The 23,460-nt window shown below is 35.4% G+C and overlaps 1 protein-coding gene across 6 annotated transcripts in view; it reads left to right on the forward strand.

Annotated features, from left to right (window-relative positions):
- SPEF2 (sperm flagellar 2) overlaps nucleotides 1-23,460 on the forward strand; it is a 194,443-nt gene that overhangs the window by 64,252 nt on the left and 106,731 nt on the right. For all 6 annotated transcript variants that reach the window (XM_045565587.1, XM_045565583.1, XM_045565585.1 and 3 more), the window contains 2 exons: nucleotides 3,367-3,554; nucleotides 10,543-10,711. In XM_045565587.1, coding sequence (XP_045421543.1) covers nucleotides 3,367-3,554; nucleotides 10,543-10,711 — 357 coding nt within the window. The remainder of the gene's footprint in view (nucleotides 1-3,366; nucleotides 3,555-10,542; nucleotides 10,712-23,460) is intronic.

The following is a 23,460-nucleotide window of genomic DNA, read 5'->3' on the forward strand; positions in this document are numbered from 1 at the left end:
TTGCTCTCAAAACCTTTCCCTCTCTCCTCGCTTAGAAACCTAGATTATATAGCCTTTGAATTTAGTCTTTTACTAAAGTTAGGAGAATCCTCCCATAGTTTCTGCTTTTTGTCCTGCAGAAATTCCCTAAAGCAGAAGTTAAAAAGACATCTCTACCTGCTTGAAATGAAGAAAGGGGAAAAACAGAAGTAGCATAAAATTGCCTACCCTTCTGTCTCATCTGTTCCAATTCCAATTCATTCTCCATTTTGCAACCAGAGGAATCTTTTTGGCTCTCAGATTTGAACCTTGCCCTCATACCTTAAATTCCATCATAGCATCCCATCAACCAGATCCCTGCTCAGACCTGTGGTCTGCTTTATCCCCTGAGCTCTGGCCATGCTGGTCTGTTCTCAGATCATTGAGCAAGTCATTTCTTCTACCTTTCCACCTCTTACCATGTGCCTTCCCCAGTTAACACTCATCTTTCAGGGCTCTGTGCACATGCCACTTGTTATGTAGGTCAGGCCCCCTGTTATGTAACTTTGTACCCTGCAGTCTTTCCCTAATGATACCTGTCATGGTGTGTAGTTATACAATTATTTGTGTGGCGTTTTGACTGTTTGACTAACCCACTGGCATGTAAGCTAAATGAAAACAAGACCATGTTTATTTTTGCTCATGACTGTTTCCCCAAGGTGAGAAAGAGAGAGAGAAAGGAAAGGGATGGGGGAGAGACAAAAGCAGGAGAGAACTTTGTGTTTTTCAGCTTCAGAAGATTTTTTTGTTTGTTCTTGTTTTGTTTTTAGATTAAATCTACTAATCTCTTCCTTTCCTGAGTTGAAATTTCTGTGCCACCTACTATTATTATTAATAATAATTAATTACAATAATAATTAATATTTTTGAGCATTTACTTCAAGCCAAGGATTGTGCTATGCTTATTACATGCATATATAATATAATTCTTTCAAGAACCATAAGTGGATCCTATTCTTACCTGCATCTTGTACATAAGGAAATTGAAGATTAAGAGGTTCAAAGTAACACAGCTTGTCAGTGGTACAGCAGGAAGCAAAGCCAGCTCTGTCAGACTCCAGAGTCCAAGCTCAGAACCACCGAGATTTACTACCTTCCACAGACTTCCTTTTTCCTTTCCTTCTTTCTCTCTTTAGGGCTGCTACCCACTTTTCTGTGATGAGACAGGAAATTGTGGTGGGCTTAGTGGAGGGTTGATAGTAGAAGTTAAAAGAAGAAGAAGACTAGATAGCTGGATGGAAGGCAAGAACAGAAACAGAAAGGGAGGTAGGAATGGAAGGAGGAAGGAAAGAAGGTAGAAAAATATGGAAGGAGGGAGGGAGAAAAGGAGGCAGAAAAGCAATGGCAGCAACCAAGGTTGAAAGCTCTTCCATTGCTGATAGGGAAATTCTACTCTTCCTTTCAAGGTTTTGGTTCCATCACATCTTAAATATTTTCAAATGTTTTGGAGATGCTCTGTAGAAACCAACCTCTTGACACATTTTAGTGTCACTGTCTCCATAAATTATCATCTAATATTCCTATTCTCTTAGATTCCCCCTTCCTCTGAACTCTTCATGATTCATGATGTATATCATAAAGCTTTGTACTTAAATTGCATTCTTTCTCCATGAAAACAGGGTGTACAGAACACTACAATAGCAAATTCTTCTGTCATTCTTGAATCTGTCAAATGGACAGAACTAGCCTTAGAGATTATCCAGTCCAACTCCTTTCCCAACAAAAATAAAATAAACAACACAAAACAGCAATAGCAAAATGATGGACCTTATGTAGCAATCCATTGTCAGGTTTCTTCTTATTTCTTTATACATCATGACAAGAAATATTTGCTCTACAAGATGGTTTGGTTAATTTGGGGGGTATGCTAAGTATTACTAATAACACCATTTTGAGAAAATGCAGACATAAGGAGGCCAAATGACTTGCCCCAGGTCTCACAGCTAGAACTTGAATTTTGTGCACAAGCTGGGGCTTGAATTCAACCAAAGCTCCTCCAAAGCCCAAGTTTAGTTCCATTTTTATAATCACTGGGTTAAGCTACAGGAATGAAATTTTCTTTCTGGAGCAGGTTAGCACATGATTGAATTTCTCAGGAAGTTGGCATAGCTATTTGAAAAGCAACCTTTAGTCATTTGAATCCCACTAATTGAATATTATGTTACTCTCAGCTTGGCTGGGCTGAGTTTGACTTTTGCACTTTATGTGAAGAAAGGGTTCCCTAAACAAAATAATAATACATCAAGTAGAGGGTGATGAAAAACTGTTTAAGTATTTCTTTATGTTTTACAGAAATACAGGTTTCTACAAATGAATGTTATGAATCTGTTAAGGCTATAACTGCAGGGGGTTTTGTAGTTGTCTTAACACAGTTAACATTTGCTGGCAAATATGACATATTCTCAAACCAGTATAATCAGGGAATTTCCAAAATATTTTCTAAGTATAAATCAATTTCATAGAACTTTCCCACTGGAAGGCAAAGGGCGGTGGCCCCAGCACATGGGTCCAAGTTGAGACTACTGTGGTGGGAGTGAGGGGTCAGCTATGCTTAGGAACTGGCAGAGACTTGATTGTTTCTCTATGAGCCCTGACTATTTGCAACTTGTGAAGTTTTTAAAGGCTTACTATCCAGTTTACACTGGGATTTCCCTGATTAGACCAGTTTTCACTGTACTATGTTTTGTTGATAAGGTAAGCTAAGGGTGGAATATTTCCAGTACTGTTCCAATATTGTCTTTGCCATCATACTCAGTACTTAGTGTATTAAAGCAAAAGTTTTCATTCGTGATTTATTTTCCTGGTTGTTTCAAGGTGGAAAGGTTTATGCAAACCTACCCCCAAAGTCTGAGGAAACTGAGAGGCCAAAGAAAGAGGCTGACAAATCCAGTTTCTCAGAGAGAAACATTTAATAGGGACTTACAAACAGAAGCCATGTCTCTGGTGGTGGTGAGATAAGACAAGATGATAGATCCTTGTGCCATACCTCCCAGACCCAGGGCTTCTATACTATAGGGAAGAAATAGGTAAGATAATTGAAGCCTGAAGTCATCCCCCTCAGGGAAAGGCAAGAATGCCTAAGGGTAGGATTTATGGGCAGGGTTGTTCTAATCTAAGGGCAGGATTTACAGTAAAGTAGAAATCTTAGAAGCATTCCCAGAATAGGGGTTAATCAGAAGTTAGCATGGCAGATAAGCATCCAAGATGGAGTTGCTTTAGCCTCCACACTGGTGTAAAAGGAGGTTTTATTCTATTTAAATATTTTTTAACTATTGAAATGATGACATTATTTTCATTTGAATCATTGCACAATTATAGTGACTTAAAAATATGTTGTTGCCTTCTTAGGCTTTGGCAAAACAAGCTAAGATTGATTTTAAAGAACAAATTCTCAGAGAGAAGAAAGTTCATGAACAGATTGCTGTGGAAAGAGCTGAAGCTCTTTATAAAAAGCATTATTCAATATGTGCAGAGATTTTGGATCAAATACTTGATTTTTCCACTAAAGTGGCAGACTATCGAATGTTGACAAATAAGTAAGTATTGTTTTTATATTATTAATACAGTAGAGACACCAAAGAGAGTGAAAAAGGATAATATTGTAAAGCAGGTACTAGGTTGATAAATAAAGAGAGACAAAAATGTTTCATGAAAAGAACACTGAGAAGGGGTTTCCAAGAGACCTTCATTTACCCATTGACTAGGGTTATTTAAGGTGTATTTATGTCTTTTTACATTTAAGAATTGTGTGTAAATATTCTGTAATTTGCAAATACAACTATGATAATTTATTTGAAACACTTGGAACTTTATGTAAGACTTGAATTATTCAAAGATTATTTTATTACTTATTAAATCTATTTCTTTTCATTATACCTTGTTTCTAAAAGGAATCGAAATATTTAAAAATACCAAAAAAGAAAATTCCAAAATAATAACAAAGGAAAATCCAAATTAAAGTAGGGAGTTAAGAACAAAGGATAAATTGAAAGACAGTTATACAGGCAGCAGCAGATTTGTCAGTAATTGCAACTGAGCTGCAAATTTGATCTGAGCTTCATATTGGCCAAAGCAAAAAAAGAAATAATCTGTTACATGATTTTCGTTTTATGTTCTAGTTCTCAACAGAATACAAAATTTTCTTGACACTCAGTTAAGAATAATAATTTTCTAATGTTATCTCACCTAACATACACTGAGCAGTCCAATGAAACTAGAGGGGAATGTCTCCCAGCAAGGTCTTTTCAGCAAATATAGCATCTGGATTCAAAGACTTATTTCTTGTGTTGTCCTTTGCTGAAAGCTAAAAGGTTAAGACGCTATAGTACATCTCAGGGAAAGTACTTCCACAAATAGAAGGATAAGGCAAACCAGTTAAATTTGTATACCTCTCCAGTTACTCAGGCTGAGATCTTAAGAATTCACAATGAAAGGAATGAAAGCCAAATTACCTGCAGGGTCAGAAAAAAAGAGGGAAAGCATCCCATTACCCCTATAAATGATAAAGGCTTTCTCTATATCTCTATCCCCTACAGCCATATGTCTGGCCCACTGTCATATAAAAATCTAACAAATGAAATAACATAATGATGAGGACTTTTGAAGGTAAAACTAATAAGGTACAAGATTGAGAAAAAAGAAATAACACTAAGAAGTAAAAGGAATTAAAGAAGAATGTTTAAACATACATTTCAGATTAATATTAATTCAAAAGTTCAAAAATTATAAGAACTTTAAAATTATAAGGAGACTAACATGGAGATGACACAGATGTTGGAATTGTCTGATAAAGATTTTAAGGCAGCTGTGACAAAAAATGTTTCAAAGAACAATTACAAACATGCTTGGAACAAATGAAGAAAACCTTATCCAAAATTTAGTCACAGCAGAGAAATACAGTATAAATGAGAATCAAGTGGAAATGTTAGAACCAAAAAATATTACAACCAAATTTAAAAGTTCAGTGATTGAGCTCAACAGCAGAATGAAGGGGACAGCGGAAAGGATCAGTGAACTAGAAAATAAAGCAATAGAAATTACCCTGTCTGGACAACATAGAGAAAATAGACAGAAAAAAAATTAACAGAGCTTCAGGGACCAGTGGTTCATGTCATTGGAGTCCTGAAAGTAGAGGAGAAAGAGGGTGGGGCTGAAAAAGTACTCAAAGAAATAATGACTGAAAATTTCCCAGATTTGCCAAGCAACAGAAATCTATAAATTCAAAAATCTCAGCAAATCCTGAACAAGATAAACCCAAAGAAATTCACGTAAAAATACATTATAATAAAATTTCTGAAAACTAATAAAAGAAAACAACATCTTAAAAGCACCCAGAGAACTATATCTATAGCAGTTTACTTATAGGAGAAAAGTAATTGAGATGACAGAGGATTTCTCACCAGAAACCATGGAGAACAGAAGGAAGTAGCATAATATTTTTCAAGTACTGAAAGAAATAAACTCTCAACAGAGTCCTATACAAGGTAAAAATGTCCTTCAGGACTGAAGGGGAAATCTGTGTTGTTAGATGATGATAACTAAGAAAATTTGTTGCCAAAATACCTACCCTAAAAAGAATGGCTAAAGGGAAGTTCTCTAAACAGAAAGAGAATGATTTTAAGAAAAGGAACCTCAGAGGAGGAGTGTGGAACAAGATGACTGAATAGAAACCTCCAGAGATCATCACTCTGCATGAACACCAAATTCAACAACTATCCATGCAATCAAGCACCTTCAAAGAAAGGAAACTTGGAATATCAGAAAAGAAGAAAGAACATGATAAGCAAAAATATGAGTAAGTACAATAGAATTTCCATCTTGTGAAGGCAATTTGGCAGTTGAAGCAAAAATTATACACTTTCTGATATAATTCTAAATGTATGTAGAGGAAATATTTAAGAATTATAAATGGGAAAAGGTAAAGGGACCTAAAGGGTGGTAAAATTTCTATACTTGAACTGATAAAATGATGACATCAATAGATGTGATAAATTATGTATATATAATATAAAGCCTAGCACAACTGAATAACTTGTACAGAGATACACTCAAAAACACTATAGATAATTCAAAAGGGAATTCTAAAAAATAGTTATTTACCCTATAGGAAGGCAGGAAAAGGAAACAGAAACAAACAAACAAAAATCAGAAAGAACAGAAAACAAAAATAAAATGGAAGACTTAAACTCTAACATATCAATAATTGGAAGAGTAGATTAACAAATATGATCAAACTATATGCTGTCTACAAGAAACTCAGATAAAATGATACATGTATGTTAAAGGTAAAAGGATGGAAAAAGATTTATCAGGCAAACATTAATCAAAGGAAAGCAGATGAAATACTTAGGTATAAACCTAACAAAATATGTGCAGGACTTATATGAAGGAAACTATAAAACACTGACAAAAGTAATTCAAATTAAAGATAATCTAAATACATGTACAGACATGCTGTGTTCATGGATTGGAAGATTCAATAAATATATCAGTTTTTTCTAAGTTAATATAGAAGTTTAATCAATTCCTATCAAAAGCCCAGAAAGATTTTTGGTAGATACAGACAAGATTATTTTAAAATTTACATGAAAAGGCAACGTAACTAGCACAGCTAAAACAATTTTGAAAAGAAGTATTTATGGGGAGGAATTAATCTACCCAATTTCATGACTTATGATACAGCTACAGTAATCAAGACTGTGTGGTATTGGCAGAAGGATAGACACATAGATCAATGGAACAAAATGGAGAACCCAGAAGTAGATCCACACAAAAATGTTCAATTGATTATTGCAAAGGTGCAAAAGCAATTTGGTGAAGGAAGGACAGCCTTTTTTACAAATGGTGCTGGAGCCATTGGGTATCCATAGGGAAGAAATAATTTTTTTTTAAAAAGAGAATCTTTAATTGTTATACCATCTATAAAAATTAACTCATAATGAATCATGGACTTAAATGTAAAACATAAAACCATAAAACTTTTGAAAAAACAGGAGAAAATGTTTGGGTTCTATCACTAGGTAAAGAGTTCTTAGACTTGTCACCAAAAGCATGATCCATGAAAGGAAAGTTTGACAAACTGGACTTCATTAAAATTAGAAACTTTTGCTCTGCAAAAGATAAAAGCTGATAGATTGGACTTCTCAAATTTAAAATCTTTTGCTTTAAAAAGGATGAAAAGACATACAAAGTGGGAGAAATTATTTGCAAACTATATATCCTACAAAGGACTAAGTAATATCTAGGATAGATGAAGTATTTTTAAAACTCAACAATAAAAAAATCCAATTAGAAAATGGACAAAAGATGTGAAAACGCATTTCACCGAAGAGAATATACAGATGACAAATACGCATATGAAAAAAGTTTTTGTCATTAGCCATTAGACAAATTCAAATTGAAACCACAGTGATATGTCAGTACACACCTATAAGAATGGCTAAGATTTTAAAACTAGTGGAAACACCAAGTGTGGGTAAGGATACAGAGAAAATCACTCATTCGTTGCTGGTGAGAAGGTAAAATGGTACAGCCCCTCTGGAAAACAGTGTGTCAATTTCTCAAAAAGTTGAATATATAACTCTCATACTACTTGACAATTATACTTCTGGGCATTTACCCTAGAGAAATGAAGACTTACGTTCACACAGAAATGTGAATGTTTATGGCAGCTTCATTTGTAACAGCTTAAAACTTGTAACAAGATGTTCTTCAGTGGATCATGGCTAACCTGTGGAACATCTATACCATGGACTATTGCTAAGCAATAAAAAAGAATAAACATGCCACAACCTGGATGAATCTCCAGATAATTATGCTGAATGGAAAAAAAAGCCAATCCTGAAAGGTTACATACTGTATGATTCCATTTATATAACGTTTGTGAAATGACAAGGTTATAGAAACTGAGAACAGATTAGCAATTGCCAGAGGCTAAAGAGAGGGGAAGGGTGAGAGGGAAGTGAGTGTGGCTATAAAGGGGCAAGATGACAGGTTTTGTGTTTGTGGTAATAGCCATGTTCTATATCTTGACTGTATCAATGTCAATATCCTGGTTGTGATATTGTACTATAGTTTTGCAAGATGTTACAATTGAGGGGCACTAAGTAAAGGGTACATGGATCTCTCTGCATTTTTTCTTACAACTTCATGGGAATCTACAATTATCTCAAAATAGAAAGTTTAATTAAAAAAAATCAAAGTATGTTTAAATAGCAATAAAATAACATACAAGTAGCATAAATGATTCATAGAGACTACTGGGCTAAAGCAGACCATGTAGCTTGACTTTTCAGGACAAGTTATTTAAAGTCAGAAAAGCTCATTCTAAAATGGAAAGTGGCTGGGCGGCAGTGGTTCACACCTGTAATCCTAGCACTTTGGGAGGCTGAGATGAAAGGATTGCTCAAGGCCAGGAGTTTGAAACTAGCCTGAGTGAGACCCCATCTCTACCTAAAATAGAAAAATTAACCAGGTGTGGTGGTGCGAGCCTTGTAGTCCCAGATACTCAGGATGCTGAGGCAGGAGGATTGCTTGAGGTTGCAGTGACCTATGATGATGCCACTGCAGTCTAGCCCAGGCAACAGACCAAGAGCTTGTCTCAAAAAATAAATTAATTAATCAAATTAAATGAAGTAAAATGGAAAGTGTAGTACTACTTCTAAAACATCCCTTGTTTGATGTATTGGCATTTCTTCCTCACTTGGTTTATTTTGAATTAATGATTGCTTCAGCAGACCAGGCTGGTCTGAGGTGAGCTGATGAAATTTGGATCATTCAAGAAGAGAATATGGAATAGCCAGTCTAAATGTATGCATGGAATCCTAGAAATTTCAGTTAATAAGAAAGTTATACATTCAGGGCCCCAGAAGCCATAGCAGGTGATTTTCTTATTCGGGAACCTCAGTGGATCAAATGGGGATTAGTGAGGTCAGAATCTTGAGGAAAAGAAGCAGCTTGAGCAAGAATAAGATCAATATTCTTTTTTAAAAAAAAATTATTTTTTTGTAGAGATGTCTCACCATGTTGCCCAGGCTGGTCTTGAACTCCTGTCCTCAAGTGATTCTCCCACCTCAGCCTCCCAGAGTGCTGGGATTAAAGGCATGAACCACTATGCCTAGCCTAGACCAATATTCTTAAAGATTAGAGAAGCTATTTAAAAAGTGTTCCTGCTTTTGCCATTTTATCTGTTTCTTTCCTCACATCTTAAATGTGAAAAAAATTACAGTAAAGGTCAGATAGCTAAGATTTTTTTGTTTTCCCCCTCATTTTTTTTAAATATATGGACTACTTCAGTGGATTGCAATTATGAAGCCAAATAATCTCTACAAATGTTATAGCAGAACCAGAAAAAGGAGTATAACCATTTAAAGGTTATAAGGAGTGTTTTAAAGCTCTGATACATGAAGGAGAAAGAAAGAAGGGGTAAGAAATGCCTGAATATGAGTACAGTCAGGAGTTCTCCAAGACCCCTGACCACACAGCTGTTTAAATAGGAAAGGTTGTTAGGTCTGTACGCATTATATAATAACTCCTCATTCCCCCTGTCACCAGCCCCCGATATCTCTATTATACTTTATGTCTCTCTGAATTTGTCTATTCTAAGTGCCTAACAGAAGTAGAATCATACAATATTTGTCCTTTTGTGTCTGGCTTATTTCAGTTAGCATAATGTCTTCAAGGTTCATCCATGTTATAGCATGTATTAGAATGAAATATGCTACATTTTAAGTTGTAATTTCTAATTCTAGTCTATTTTTAGAGAAATGCATCTGAATCATATTTGGCTCTTTCTTTCCTTTGCTGATTTTGTTCCTCTTGAAACAATTTTCCTGTCACTCTGTCCTAGTTGCCTCCTAGGCATTCTTTCAGCTTCAGCTTAGCAGTTGTTTCTTGAAAGAGACCTTCCTTGAACCAACAAGTTAAATTGAGTCATGTTGTTATACCTTCCCATTGTATGTTCTCATTCAACCCTTTTATTTATTTGTGCAATTATTTTTACCCTTTCTCAGAGTCTGGTATTTGAGGCCAAGAATTCCACTGGCTATTATATCCCTAATGGTTAGTAAAATGTCCAGAACTTATGTTTGAATGAATGAACATTAGTTCATTCCACTGGTTCATAACAGAACAATGTATCTAAAAATACTGAGCAGAATCAGAACACTTAGGTTCTTCAATTCCCAGCTCTCATATCAACTGACGGTGCAACCTTAGGAAGTCATTTAAATGCTCTAGTATCAGTGTCCTCCTGGGCAAAATGAACAGACTAAATGCTTTTCAAGGCCCCTTTAAGATTACAGTTAGTTTACATATTTATAAATAATTTGTAACAGAAAAATCTAATATACATTGGTCTTATTGTCATTGCACATGTGGTAACCTTTAAAATTATTTTTCAGTAATTATTTCTATTTAAGACTGATGAAAGTGAGATAATTACATAAATATAATACTGATTCTGAGGTTTAAAGTATACATTTGACTAACCATTGATTTATCTCTATCTCTTTGTTTTTGCAATAGTATGATTCCGTATAAGCTTATGCATGATTGGAAGGAACTGTTTTTTAATGGGAAGCCCATATACGAACAAGCATCTATTAAGCCACTACCTGCTAAACCCTCAGCAGAACAACTTTTAGAACTGGAAAAAAGGGACTTGCTAGATAGCAATGATTATGAACAATATAAGGTACCTACTAAAATGAAATAATTAGAATGCTACATAATAAATTCTTTTTAACATTAATTTTCTGATATTATTTCATTTCTGTTAATAAAAATAGTATTTTATATTTGTGTTTTTCCTTAATTTAGTTTATATTTATAGTACTAACTTTTAGATACCCATTCATAATCTATTATCTGTTATTCTCAGTAATATTAAAAGAGTGGTTTGAAAAAAAATCAAGCATAATCCAGTGTCTGGACAGATAGATTTCAGAATTTTAAAAATACTTTAATTTATTGATCAGCATTTGTCATTGTATAAGCTGTCTACCTTTGCTTCAACAACCATTGTTAAAAGGTATTTATTTAGCAATTGATCTAAATAGTATATTGTTTTTGCAGGCAAAATGGAAGAGGAGGAGATCTAGGTTTTATAAGTAGCATAGATTCAAACAATTTTTTTCAAAGATTGAAAAAAAAAGTATTGGGTTCTAACTGTGCTTTTAAAAGAGCTGTCAGGAAGACTTTGTGATTAGACAGACCAGAGTTACATTATTGGCCTGGTCAACAATTAACTGTGTGACCTTAAGTGACAGATCCCTTAAGTGCTGAGACTCAGTTTTTCAATTTATGAAAAGGGAATAATAATATACTTACCTCATTTTGTTGTTATGAGACTTATTTAAGATAATATGTGTTGAACTCTTACCTAAGTGCACTGCATGTTGGGTGCAAGTAATACATTTTACTTTCTTTCCTTACAATCCTGCTCTCCACACCCTACTCCATCTCACTCTTAGAAATAAAGATATACGAACTATAGCTCTTGGATAGAAGTTTTGGGGATCAACAGCAATGGAATGAAAAATGAGGCTTTTTATTATCAGAAATATTACTGAATGAGTTCCAGAAGGGTAATAAGTACAACACAAGAAATCAGTGGAAAGATGAATTGACCCAATTATTTGCTGATATATAGTAAATACTCAATAAATGTTTGTTGTAAGGATGAGTGAATAAAATGAATGAATTACAATGAACAAGAAAAATATAAAATAACACTAATATGTAAATATTATAAGAAGATAAGCTTGTGGTTAAAAGATAAGAAAACAATATGCAATTATGAGAAACTAAATGTCCACCATATTTCAATTGAATAAATCTGTATTTATAGCACTAAGAGAATTATTATTAATATATACTAAGGATTGACTAGAACCTTAAAGGATTTATGTATATATTTATTTTGTATGGTTGCAAAGTACACTAGATCTAGTAGTATATCGATAAAAAATATAATGCCACGTACTAAAATGTTTTGACAATATCAAACTATGTTAAGGTATTTCTTTCCATTAGAAATTAAGAGTGATTTTATTTGACACACTTTGCTGGTTCATTGAATATTTACTTAAACTTCTTAAACAGCTCAATTTACTTTGTTCTTGTTGCTCTCATAAATCAGGAGAACTAGGGGGTTGCAGCTTAGCAAAGATTTGTCTTTTAACTATTTTTCTTGTGTGGGAAACGGTTACCACAGGAACATGCTTGTCTTACCCACATCCTGAAGCAGCTGGTGCAGCTCCACTGCAGGAAATTGTAAACTTTTGTTAGGAGTTTGTAAAAGTCTAGCAATTCACTTTATTTTGTATATGACCTTTGCTGTTTTTCTAGAAACAAAAATTACTTTAGGATTTCTGATATGTGTTTATAAGCTCTGTTTGACTCCATTCATAGACAGGTTTTGGGAGATACTGTAACCTATTCTAATTCTCTATTTGTAGTTTTTTTTTTTTTTTTGTCTTTTCAAGAACTTGTCCTAAATGTTCCTACTTACAAGTAAAACATAAATGTTTCAAATTGTGAAATATATTCTCTGGCTTAAATAGTCTATCATAAGAGATGACAGAAGGACCATGCATCCTGGCTCAGCTAAAAGAAACAGTTGTACACATTTGTTATTGTTAAATTTGTTCAGGATTTTCAATGCTTCAGGTAAATATGTAACTTAGAAAATAATCTTCAAAAAATTTACATTCTTAGCATACTTTATTGATGCTCATACCAGTCACCCTTAAAGAACTGACAGCTCCCAGTTTTTAGTCTATGCTTTTTTTTTATGTGTATAAATTTATGGAGTACAAGTATAATATGTATTGCATAGTGGTAAAGTCAGGGCTTTTAGTTTGTCCATAATTAGAGTAACGTACACTGAACCCATTAAGTAATTTCTCATTATCTACCCTCCTCCCACACCTCTACCCTCCACTGTCTATCATTCTACACTCTAATTCCATGTGTACACATTATTTATCTCCCACTTGTAAGTGAGAACATGAGGTATTTGTCTTCTGTGTCTGAGTTGTTTCACTTAAGATAATGGTCTCCAGTTCCATCCATGTTGTTGAAAAAGATTACTTCATTCTTTTTCATGGCTGAATAGTAAACAATTGTGTGTATATGTCACATTTTCTTTAATCATCCACTGATAGACACTTAGGTTGATTCCGTATCTTTGCTATTGTGAATAGCACTGCAATAAAAGAGTGCAGGTATCTTTTTGATGTAATGATTTCTTTCCCTTTAAGTAGATACCCAGTAGTGGAATTGTTGGATCAAATGACAGGTCTATTTATAGTTCTTTGAGAAATCTCCATACTGATTTCCATAGAGGTTGTACTAATTTACATTCCCACCAACAGTGTATAAGTGTTCCCTTTTCTCTGCTTTCTTGCTAACATCTTTTTTTTTTTTTATCTTTTAAATAGTAGCCACACTGATTGGTGTCAGATGATATCCATTGTGGTTTTAAGTGGCATTTCTCTGATAATTAGTGATGTTGAACATTTTTTGGTCTTTTTTTTGAAAAATGTCTATTCATGTCCTTAGCCCATTTTTAATGGGATTATTTCTTTTTTGTTGTTGTTAAGTAGTTTGAGTTCCTTGTAAATACTGGATATTAGTCCCCTGTCAGATGTATAGTTTGCAAATATTTTCTCCCATTCCATAGGCTGTCTGTTCACTCTGTTGATTACTTTTTTGCTGTGCAGAATTTTTTACTTTAATTAAGTCCCATTTGTCTATTTTTGTTTTTGTTACCTATGCTTTTGAGATCTTAGTCACGAATTCCTTGCCTAGACCAATGTCCAGAGGAGTTTTCTGTAGGTTTTCTTCTAGTACTTTTAGAGTTTCAAGTCTTTAATTCAAATCTTTAATCCATCTTGAGTTGATTTCTGTGTATGGTGAGAATTAGGGGTCTAGTTTCATTCTTCTGCACATGGCAATCCAATTTTCTCAGCACCATTTATTGAATAGGGTGTCATTTCCTCAGTGTATGTTCTTGTTGACTTTGTCAAAGATCACTTGGCTATAAGTCTGTGGCTTTATTTCTGGGTTCTCTTTTCTGTACCATTAATCTTTGTGTCCATTTTTATACCAGTATCATGCTGTTTTATTTACTATGCCCTTATAGTATAAGTTGAAGTCAGGTAATATTATGCCTCCAGTTTTGTTCTTTTTGCTTAGACTTGCTTTGGCTATTTGGACCCTTTTTTGTTCCATCTGACATTGGAAATTGTTTTTTTCTAATTCTGTGAAAAATGATGTTGGTATTGTGATAGGAATTTCATTGAATCTGTATATTGCTTTGGACAGTATGGTCATTTTAACAATATTAATTCTTCCAATTCATGAACATGGGATGTTTTTCCATTTGTTTATGTCCTCTATAATTTCTTTTATCAATGATTTATAGTTTTCCTTGTAGATATCTTTCACCTTGTTGGATCAATACATTCCTAGGGTTTTTTGGGAGGGGATGGGAGTTGTTTGTTTTTGGTTTTGAGTTTCTTTTTTTTTTTGGTTTGGTAGCTGTTGTTCTCAGCTAAATCATTACTGATGTATAGGAATGCCACTGATTTTTGTACATTGATTTTGTATCCTGAAACTTTACTGAATTCGCTGATCAACCTATGAGTTTTGGGTGGAGTCTTTAAGGTTTTCTAGGTATAAGATCATACCATCCACAAACAAAGATAATTTAACTTCCTCTTTTCCAGTTTGGATGCCTTTTATTTTTTCCTCTTTCCTGATTGTTCTGGCTAGGACTTCCCATGCTTTGATGACTAAGAGTGCTAAAAGTGGGCATCCTTATCTTGTTCCAGTTCTTAGAGGGAATGCTTTCAAATTTTCTCCATTAAGTATGATATTGGCTGTGAGTTTATCATATATGGCCTTTTTTATTTTGAGGTATGTTCCTTCTGTGCAGAGTTTGTTGAGGATTTTTTTCATAAAAGGATGCTGAACTTTATCCAATCATTTTTCTGCATCTATTGAGAGGATCATATGGTTTTTGTCCTCAGTTCTGTTTATGTGATATATCACATTTATTAAATGTGTATGTTGAACCATCCTTGGGGCTGTGAGTAGTCACTCACATCTTGGTCTCACAGCAGGTTGCTGGGGTCCATCCTAAGGGTGCATGGAAGCACCTGGTCTACCCTCTCCCTTCTTGGAACAGCACAACAGCAGCAGCCATATCTGTATATCCCTTGTATATAGGCTTTCAGAATGGCGCCAGGCTGAAGCTACCCTAGGCTCAGATGCTTATGGGATTCTGGAGCAACGTCTCTGTACAATCTCTAGGCTACTCCCTATGTTAGGCCAGAGGACTACCTGAGTGGAGGGGTTCTTCTGTAGCCAAGATTGTAAAAGCCCATTTCAGAGTGTAGAGCCCTGGGGGATTTTCTCTTACCTGTTTGTCAGCCAGGAATTTCTCCCAGCTTCCAGCCAGTAAGTAGATACTCACATTTTCAACAGATCATCTAGGAGAGAAGGCTAAGCCAGGAGGCCCAGCTCCTCCAGTGCAACTGGCATCACAGCCCCAAGCAGCAGCCAGTGGTTCTCTATGATACGGTGGACTTCTGCTGGTGAACCTCAAACTCCCCCAAATGCAAGTCCTTTCTGTGGATCTTACTGGCAAATGAGTCACAATTCACAGCATTGCTTTTTTACATAAGCTGCTTCCTAGCAGTTACCTATTGAATGAGTTTGAGATACTCAAATTTGGTGTTCATAAACTAAAATTAGCTCATGGCTATGGTTTCCTGAAGAATATGATTTTTCTAAGAAGTCTCTGCCAGAAAGCACTTAACATTTGCAGAGTTCTACTGTGCATGCCCACAACCAAATGTAGTTAGAATTCCTATAATTTGGAGGAAGGATGTTTCATTTCCAGCACATCATCCATGTTGTTTTAAGTTGTTCATGATTTTTAATTTTGTTATTTTGTTTTTAATGAAAAATTACTATTTAAGTTTATGATCAGTTGAGTTTGTTGTGGTTATTGGATTAACCCTACAGTGTGTGTTGTAATGTGCATTTTTATCGACATCATTTTTGGCTTATGATTTTCCACTAACTGGACTTTAAGATGTATTTGTATATGTTATGGTTTAACATTCATACTCCTGTCATTATAGCACATGTATACATACCTATGCCAAAATTCCTTTGTACAGTCATATTTATTACCACCAGGTCTTTTACCATTGAAGAATATGAGAATATGGGACTAAATGGGCCATGGAGTTGTCTGTTTTCCTAAGTAAGTTTCATTTAACTTGTTTGACCCAAAGACTCTAGACATCATCCTGTTCTTACTCTCCAACTCTTACTCAGTCTTTCATATTGATCCAGTGACTTTCTGGACTCAAATTCTGACAGTAGACTCTCTTCTCCAGCTTAGCTTTTGCCTTGTTCCCCGACTTCCCAGTGATTGATCCAATCTTCATAGTTTATTAATTTAATCACTTCCTTTATGGGCAGAATGTCAACTTGAAGTCTGTACCACTCAAGCGATATCACTGGATAACTGACCCAAGCACAGTGATAGATTTTAGTAGATAGAAGGATGTTAAGGGCATGTGGATAGATCATTAATTTTTTTTTTATATTTAAAAGATACACATTGTGAAGGTCAGCTCAGGCTGCCATAATAAAACACCATAGACTGGTAGCTTAAACAACAGGAATTTATTTCTCATAGTTCTAGAGACTAGGAAGTCCAAGATCAAGGTGCTAGTCAATTTGGTTTCCCAGCGAGTGCGCTCTTCCTGGCTTACAGATGGCTGCCTTCTCACCATGTCCTCACAGGGCAGAGAGCGAGTGAGTTCTGATCTCTCTTTCTCTCCTTATAAGAACACTAATCCCATCATGGGGACCTCATCCTCATGACCTCATCTAAACCTAATTACCTCTCAAAGACTCAGCCTCCATATATTAGGGTTTCAACATATGAATTTGGGAACAGAACACAAAATTCAGCCCATAATACACACATTTATTCAGGACATTTACAAAATGGAAACTTACTAATCAGGTATAGGAACTCTTAATTTCAAATGAAATTGATTGTTTCATGGCCTGTTTTGTCCCTTGCTGAGAAAGAAGTCTTAAATTACTGCCTTACCTTTTGACTATGAGCATAATTCCATTGACGAATCTGAGCATTAATTTTATTTTAATTAGCAATTTTAAATATAAATGTAGAGAATTTCATTGTGAAGCACTGAAGGGCCCTGAAAGATAAGATGTTTATATCTTTTATTTTCAGATATGCAGGAATGCAGCTGACCTTTAAGTAGGTAAAGTAAACAGTTGCTGACATAATGGAAGCTAAGATGTTCTATGAGGCTATTATACCGTAAAAATTCTGCTTGTCATTTTACACTCCTTTTGATTAAAACATCAGTGCTTCCTAAAATACAGACATTTCCCAAGATAGGCAACAAGAATTATGATCAACCTCCAAAATAGAAGGAATTTGGGAAAGACGTTTGGTGCTGAAAGGAATATTCCCACTATTTTTCCAGTTAATTTTTAAGGATGTGCATTTCATAGCTACCGTTTCTCCTCTCCATTTACTTAGTTAGACTTTGACCTTTCATTCTCAAAAATCCTTCGGTAATGGTTAGACTATTTGGCTGGCTGTTTTTTAGGCTAAGCCTCATTGTTTCTTGGTGGGGTAACCAGTATGCCCAGAATTCTTATTCATGCTAATCAAGCATAGTGATTGGAAACATCAAAGGGATCTATGGTTGTCAAGAAATAAGGCGATTTTCTAATTGTTGTGGGCCAAGGATTTCAGAGGACTGGAGTAGGTTTGGTAGAGGTCTAGTACTTGTATCTAAGGGTTATAGGGAATGGAAGGAGAGCTTGGATCATGGGAAGGATATTTGGCTTCAAATTACTACCATTCAAAATAAGCTAAGTTCATTTGGGAGCCATTGTAGGAACAGCTGAATTAAGGCATCAGATTCAAGGCATTAAACCAGAATTGAGAAATGGTTTACAAAGCCAAAATATTGGTGCCCAGATAAAAGTGGAATGGAATAGGAGGTGAGAAGGGCAGAGTCAAAGAGAGGAGTCCTAGATGACTGACATGAATAAGGTTAGAATGAGTGTCTGCCAGTCATTATTTGCTCTTGATTGCATAGATTAGGGAGAAGCCAACCCTCTTCCAGGCTCCCTTCTATTTGGGGCCAGGCAAGACAGAGGATGGTCAAGGCTTTTCTGGGCTTCCTACCACTGATTTTCTGGTTTGTCCTCTACCTACTTTGGCAACTACAGGAGCCAGCTCCTATGTATCAAGTCTACTTTCTCTTGCAATCAATTGCTCAGAAATCCCACCTAGTATTTTAGAGCGGACTGAAAGGGTTTGAACTCTAAAGCTGTGTCTTAGCAGATAAATATAGCAAGAACACAATGGGATTGGTAATCTTGAGGAACTGGAATTGATCCAAAAAAGTCTTAGAATTTTGGTTTGGAGTGGATATGTTGGACTGAAGACCAGAAACTCTCCCACCTGAAAACCCCTGCCCCACTGCTCCTGTCCAGTGCCCAGGGCCTGTCAGCCATATTCTTTGGTACAATGAATCTATAGTAATCTTTGACATATTGGTCAGTACCGCCTCTAAGCTTTTTTGGGGGGATGCTTTATACCTCCTTGAAGTATCAACCTTAGCAGTGAAAAAAAGACAATAGAGAGGGTTGTAGTGGTCATTACTGTAGAAGAGGATATTCCTTGTAGGAAAATTCTGTGTGAATTTTGCAGTTATAAGATAGGTAATTGCATAGTGCCTACATATTTTGTGACATCAGAAAAATTCCAACCAAGTCTGTCTGTCTGACCATCCCTGGCTGGGAAATAGCAGTAGACAGGTAAATTCAGATGTAGAAGCTTCTGGAAAAGTTTCTTTGAGCAGCAGGACCATATAAGTTACTATAGAAGAGTGAGGTAGACTACCACCTTTCTGATGAATAGAGCATAGTTTGAGCAGTAAGGAAAGACATTTGCTGTTTTTATAAGGACAGCTATCACCACAATTGTCTGGTGCCTACAGCACAGGGATTGATCTGATGTGAAATCCAGTAGGTTGATGTTCCCAGGGCACTTGGGGGTCAGGAGAAATGCAGTAGACTTAGAGTCGTATATTTTTGGTTATTTGACCCAGGCAATTGTGCTTTGAAAAGCACTGGACTGCTGTAATTCTCAGTATGCCACATTTAACACCTTGGAAGGGCCACAGTGGTTTCTAGGGCAGAGAATGGAAGGAGTAGGAATCTGCAATTTGGGGTGACTAGCTACTTTTCCACTGATCTCCTAAATGAGTCACTTTGAGCATATCTGGAATCAGAGTGCTAAGCAGAAGCCTCTACCCATTGTTTGCATCTGATTGGTTACTGAATTCCAGCAGCACTGAACTGGAGTTTTCAAGAGAGAGGATCTCACAGACTGACTTAGTCTTGGTTACTCTGGTATTCAGAGTTACAGTCAGCCCTGTAATTCTGGCTGCTTGATATATAAGTAATGTGTAGCTCAAAGTTTCTGAAGAAGAAACCTGCCACAATTCACTGTTGAGCTTTCTGAACTTCTGAACATGTTACAAGCTGGAGTGAATGGATTGCATAGCAAAGTGCAATTGTGAGATATTTAGAACATACCAAACTGGAAATATCTGGGGCATGTCCAGCCATGCAGGTGTTGTTAAGTTCTAGGGCTCTATAAAGGCAAACACTGGATCATGTGTACCTTCAGACCAGTACCACTTCTCTACAAATGCCACATTTGAAAGTCACTACTATGTTATTTGTTTGTTGAATGTTGTGCTAATAGCACTTTGAGATTTTATGGAATGATGAATATCTCCTAAGGCCCAGATTCTGTTTATCCGAGTTGATCTAAGTAAGTCATGTCTCCTCCCCCTTTAAAATAATGTATGAAGAGGCTCCTTTCCCAACTTACATGTTTAAAGTGGCGAGAAATGAAATTGAGATACATGTGGCTTTGTTTCAAGAATAATCATGCAGAGAGAAGTAAACAGAATCTAATGAGAAAACCACGCAGCTCCACCAACAGCATCGTTCAATCACTTGCTACTATCAAGTGGGGAAGCTAGTGGACACATGGAAGATCTTAGGCTTGCCCTTGAAGTGTACTCCTCAACCCATGTTCAAGCATAGTTGTTTCCAAGTAGGTGCTGTTTGTAAAATGCTCATGATGCTTTTAGTCATGGTTTATAACAAGGAGACCAAGGATATTGGTATATCAGGCCATAGGAAACCAAAAGGATATGACACATTGAAAGTAATAGGAAGTCTATGTAACCACTACAACAGAATATAGGGAGGCCTGTGAGTGCATTGGGTCCAGGTTGGAAAGCAGAGTAGTATGTAATGGTAAAGACAGGACCCAGGGATTCAGAATTCAGGTTCTGGAAAGGTCAGTGTAGGTCAGTTAATAAACACGGTGCTAGTGAATTGACTTTTGACGAAGGTCAAAGGCTGGTTACGCTCTATTGTAATTTTATGATCTCTGTATGTAGATAGATAAGAACTCACAATGAGCGTTGGACCTCCTAGGTGTTGATGGATCTTGAGTCTTGTCCTTATACCCTCTCAAAAATTCATACTGATGGTGTTTTTGCAGACACAACAAAAAGATTAATATTAAAATAAAGACAACTTAATACTTATTTTCTGTATTTGCCTGACAGTTTACATAGATCAAGTGCTAGTAACATGGATCACATCTGCACAAGAAAAATAACCTGTTAAAGCAATAGTTTGTAATAAGTGATAGTGACCTGATATTACCACTCTGGATATCAGAGTCTTGAAGCAAATAGTCAGATGTATATTTATAATAATACCTAAAGGAGTAAAGAGTTGTATATTCTATTACCTAATTAATTTAATCATATCTACATAGATAACATACATTTAAAATAGGGATCCGACAAAAATTTCTGGTTCTTCTTTACTAATGAACTCGTAAAAATCTCTTTAGTTCACTGTAGTTAAACTAACAGTCTTCATTCTGATCTGAATTTTCCTTTTTCCAGTTCTTCTGTTCTCTTTTTCACTCACCAAGTTCTTATTTCATCCTCCTGGCGATGTTTACCTTGACTTAGCCTTTATCCTGGGTCTTCGCTAGGAACTTCAACTTTATTTCTATGGTGATTCTGCTCTATGTGTTCCACCAAATCCCTTATCAGCTTATTTCCACAGGTCAGGCTTCAGTTCTCCTCCTGACCTGAACATTCTGTTGTCTTCACAGTGATGTTCTATTCCATTGTGTTTGGCTACATTCTGTAGGTAGTTTGGTGATGGAAGAGGGCTCAGCAGCTGACTGAGAACTTAATTGTTTATAGTCGGCAATCACATAGGCTCCTCATGCAAACGTTATTTCGTTTAATCTTTACAACAGTCCTGTGAGATAGATATTATTATCTTGCTTCAAAGATGAGGGAATTGACAAAAGTGCAAAGCAGGCAAGTAGCAGAACCATCACAGAAACTCAGCTCCGATATTGGGTTTGAAAAGAACGCTGATAAAAGAAAAGGCAAAACGTAGGTATGCATTTGTTTACACATGACATAGCATAATTAGAGAAATATTGATTTAAGTCTGAGACTACTTCCTTTAACAAGTATTAAGTGACTGCACAGCTCAAACTCATTAGGACATTGGCAACTTTCCACTTCAACGTAGCCTTGGAATTATAGCCTTTTTCATTGTAAAATTACATAATTTCTATGGTTTCTGTTTTCTTATTTGGTTAGTTTTGATTGGCCACATTACATAAGATAATTGTCATTTGTCTAACTAGAAGTATAAACAATTCCAATGAGTGAAAGCAAAAGCACGTAATCAATTATAATTCCATTAATAATTATGCAAATCATTCAGTATTTACCTAATTTTGAATAATGCAGTAATTATTATGCACAGAACTGCTAGAAAAACCAAAGGCATTAAACGATAACAAAATAATTTTTACAAATAAAGGGTGGTTTGTATAGAAATGACAGTGAAATATAAATACATTTATATACTTGTAAATTCCACCAGTTTAAAAGAAAAACTTATTATGAGTACTTTGGGTGTTTTTGTTTGTCTCAAAAAGTATTTCCTTATATACAGTGTTGTCATATCAGACATTCTGACACCAAACCAGACAAGCCATCCTTAGCACTTATCAAATTTGACAACTTATATTCTGAGCAAATGATTTTGTCAGATATTGGGTGTGGAAAGAATACTGATAAAAGGAAAGGCAAAACATAGGTATGCATTTATTTATACATGACATAGCATAATTAAAGAAATATTGTCAAAAATGGCCTAAATAGGCTAAACCAATCAATGATTAATACAAGTTTTTACTACTTCCAGGTATTTAGAAAAATAGCTCCATAGGTAGACTGAATCTGTCAAGATGAGCCACTTTCTAATATTAGTTAAGAGTTAAGGATTAAAAATATAATATGGAGATTCATTTATAAGCCAAAAAGGTGACTTGTTCATTACTTAGTGGTAGTGTAGTAGTATTTATAAACCATACATTATCTATTTGGTCATGGTACTGAGATGAAAAAATGTCATTCAAATTAGTGATCCAATTTGGCCAATAATAAAAATAAATCTTTACAAAAGAAGTCCCCTCCAGAAAATGGTTAGAAAACTTAGGCTAAAGCACACACATATAGTCAAGACAAAGACACATACCTTCTTTCTAAAAAGAAAAAAAGAGAGAAAACTGACTTAAGGCAATATAAGCAATCCAGACTACAAATTAGCTGGTGTTTCTTAAAGAAATGTAGTGTACCCTGTCTTTCATCTTTGTTCTCTTTTTGTCTTTCATGAGAACATATGTTGATGAGGGAGCTCATTGATTTTTTTCCCAATGGGCATTTCTCATGTTATATTATTTGGACTAAGAAGACTGAGTTCATTCTTTTCCAAATATATGACCAGCTATTCAAATATAAGTTGAGAAATAATCTATTCTTTCTTTGCTAATGTAAAATATAAACTGTATTACATGGTAAGTCTTACATATAGTTAGATCTGTTTCTACAATTTGTATTTTTGTGCACTGCATATTCTGTCTCTGCCACTCATTCTTTTCATTACTGCATTCTTAATAAGCATTTCAGTAAGTGGTAAGGCAACACTCCCATATTACTGTCCTTTTTAAGTTGTTAATGGATATTTTTATTCACTATATTTCTTCTTCCACTTAAACTTTAGAATCATTTGTTATATCACCCTGCAGGGGGAAGAAAAACCCACTGGCACTTTGGTTGTCGTTTGATGTCATTAACATCAACTTAAACCAGGTGTGGTGGCTCATGCCTGTAATCCCAGCACTTGGGAGGCTGAGGCAAGAGGACTGCTTGAGACTAGAAGTTCAAGACCAACCTG

This window comes from Lemur catta, chromosome 12 (assembly GCF_020740605.2).
Source record: "Lemur catta isolate mLemCat1 chromosome 12, mLemCat1.pri, whole genome shotgun sequence".
NCBI lineage: Eukaryota > Metazoa > Chordata > Mammalia > Primates > Lemuridae > Lemur > Lemur catta.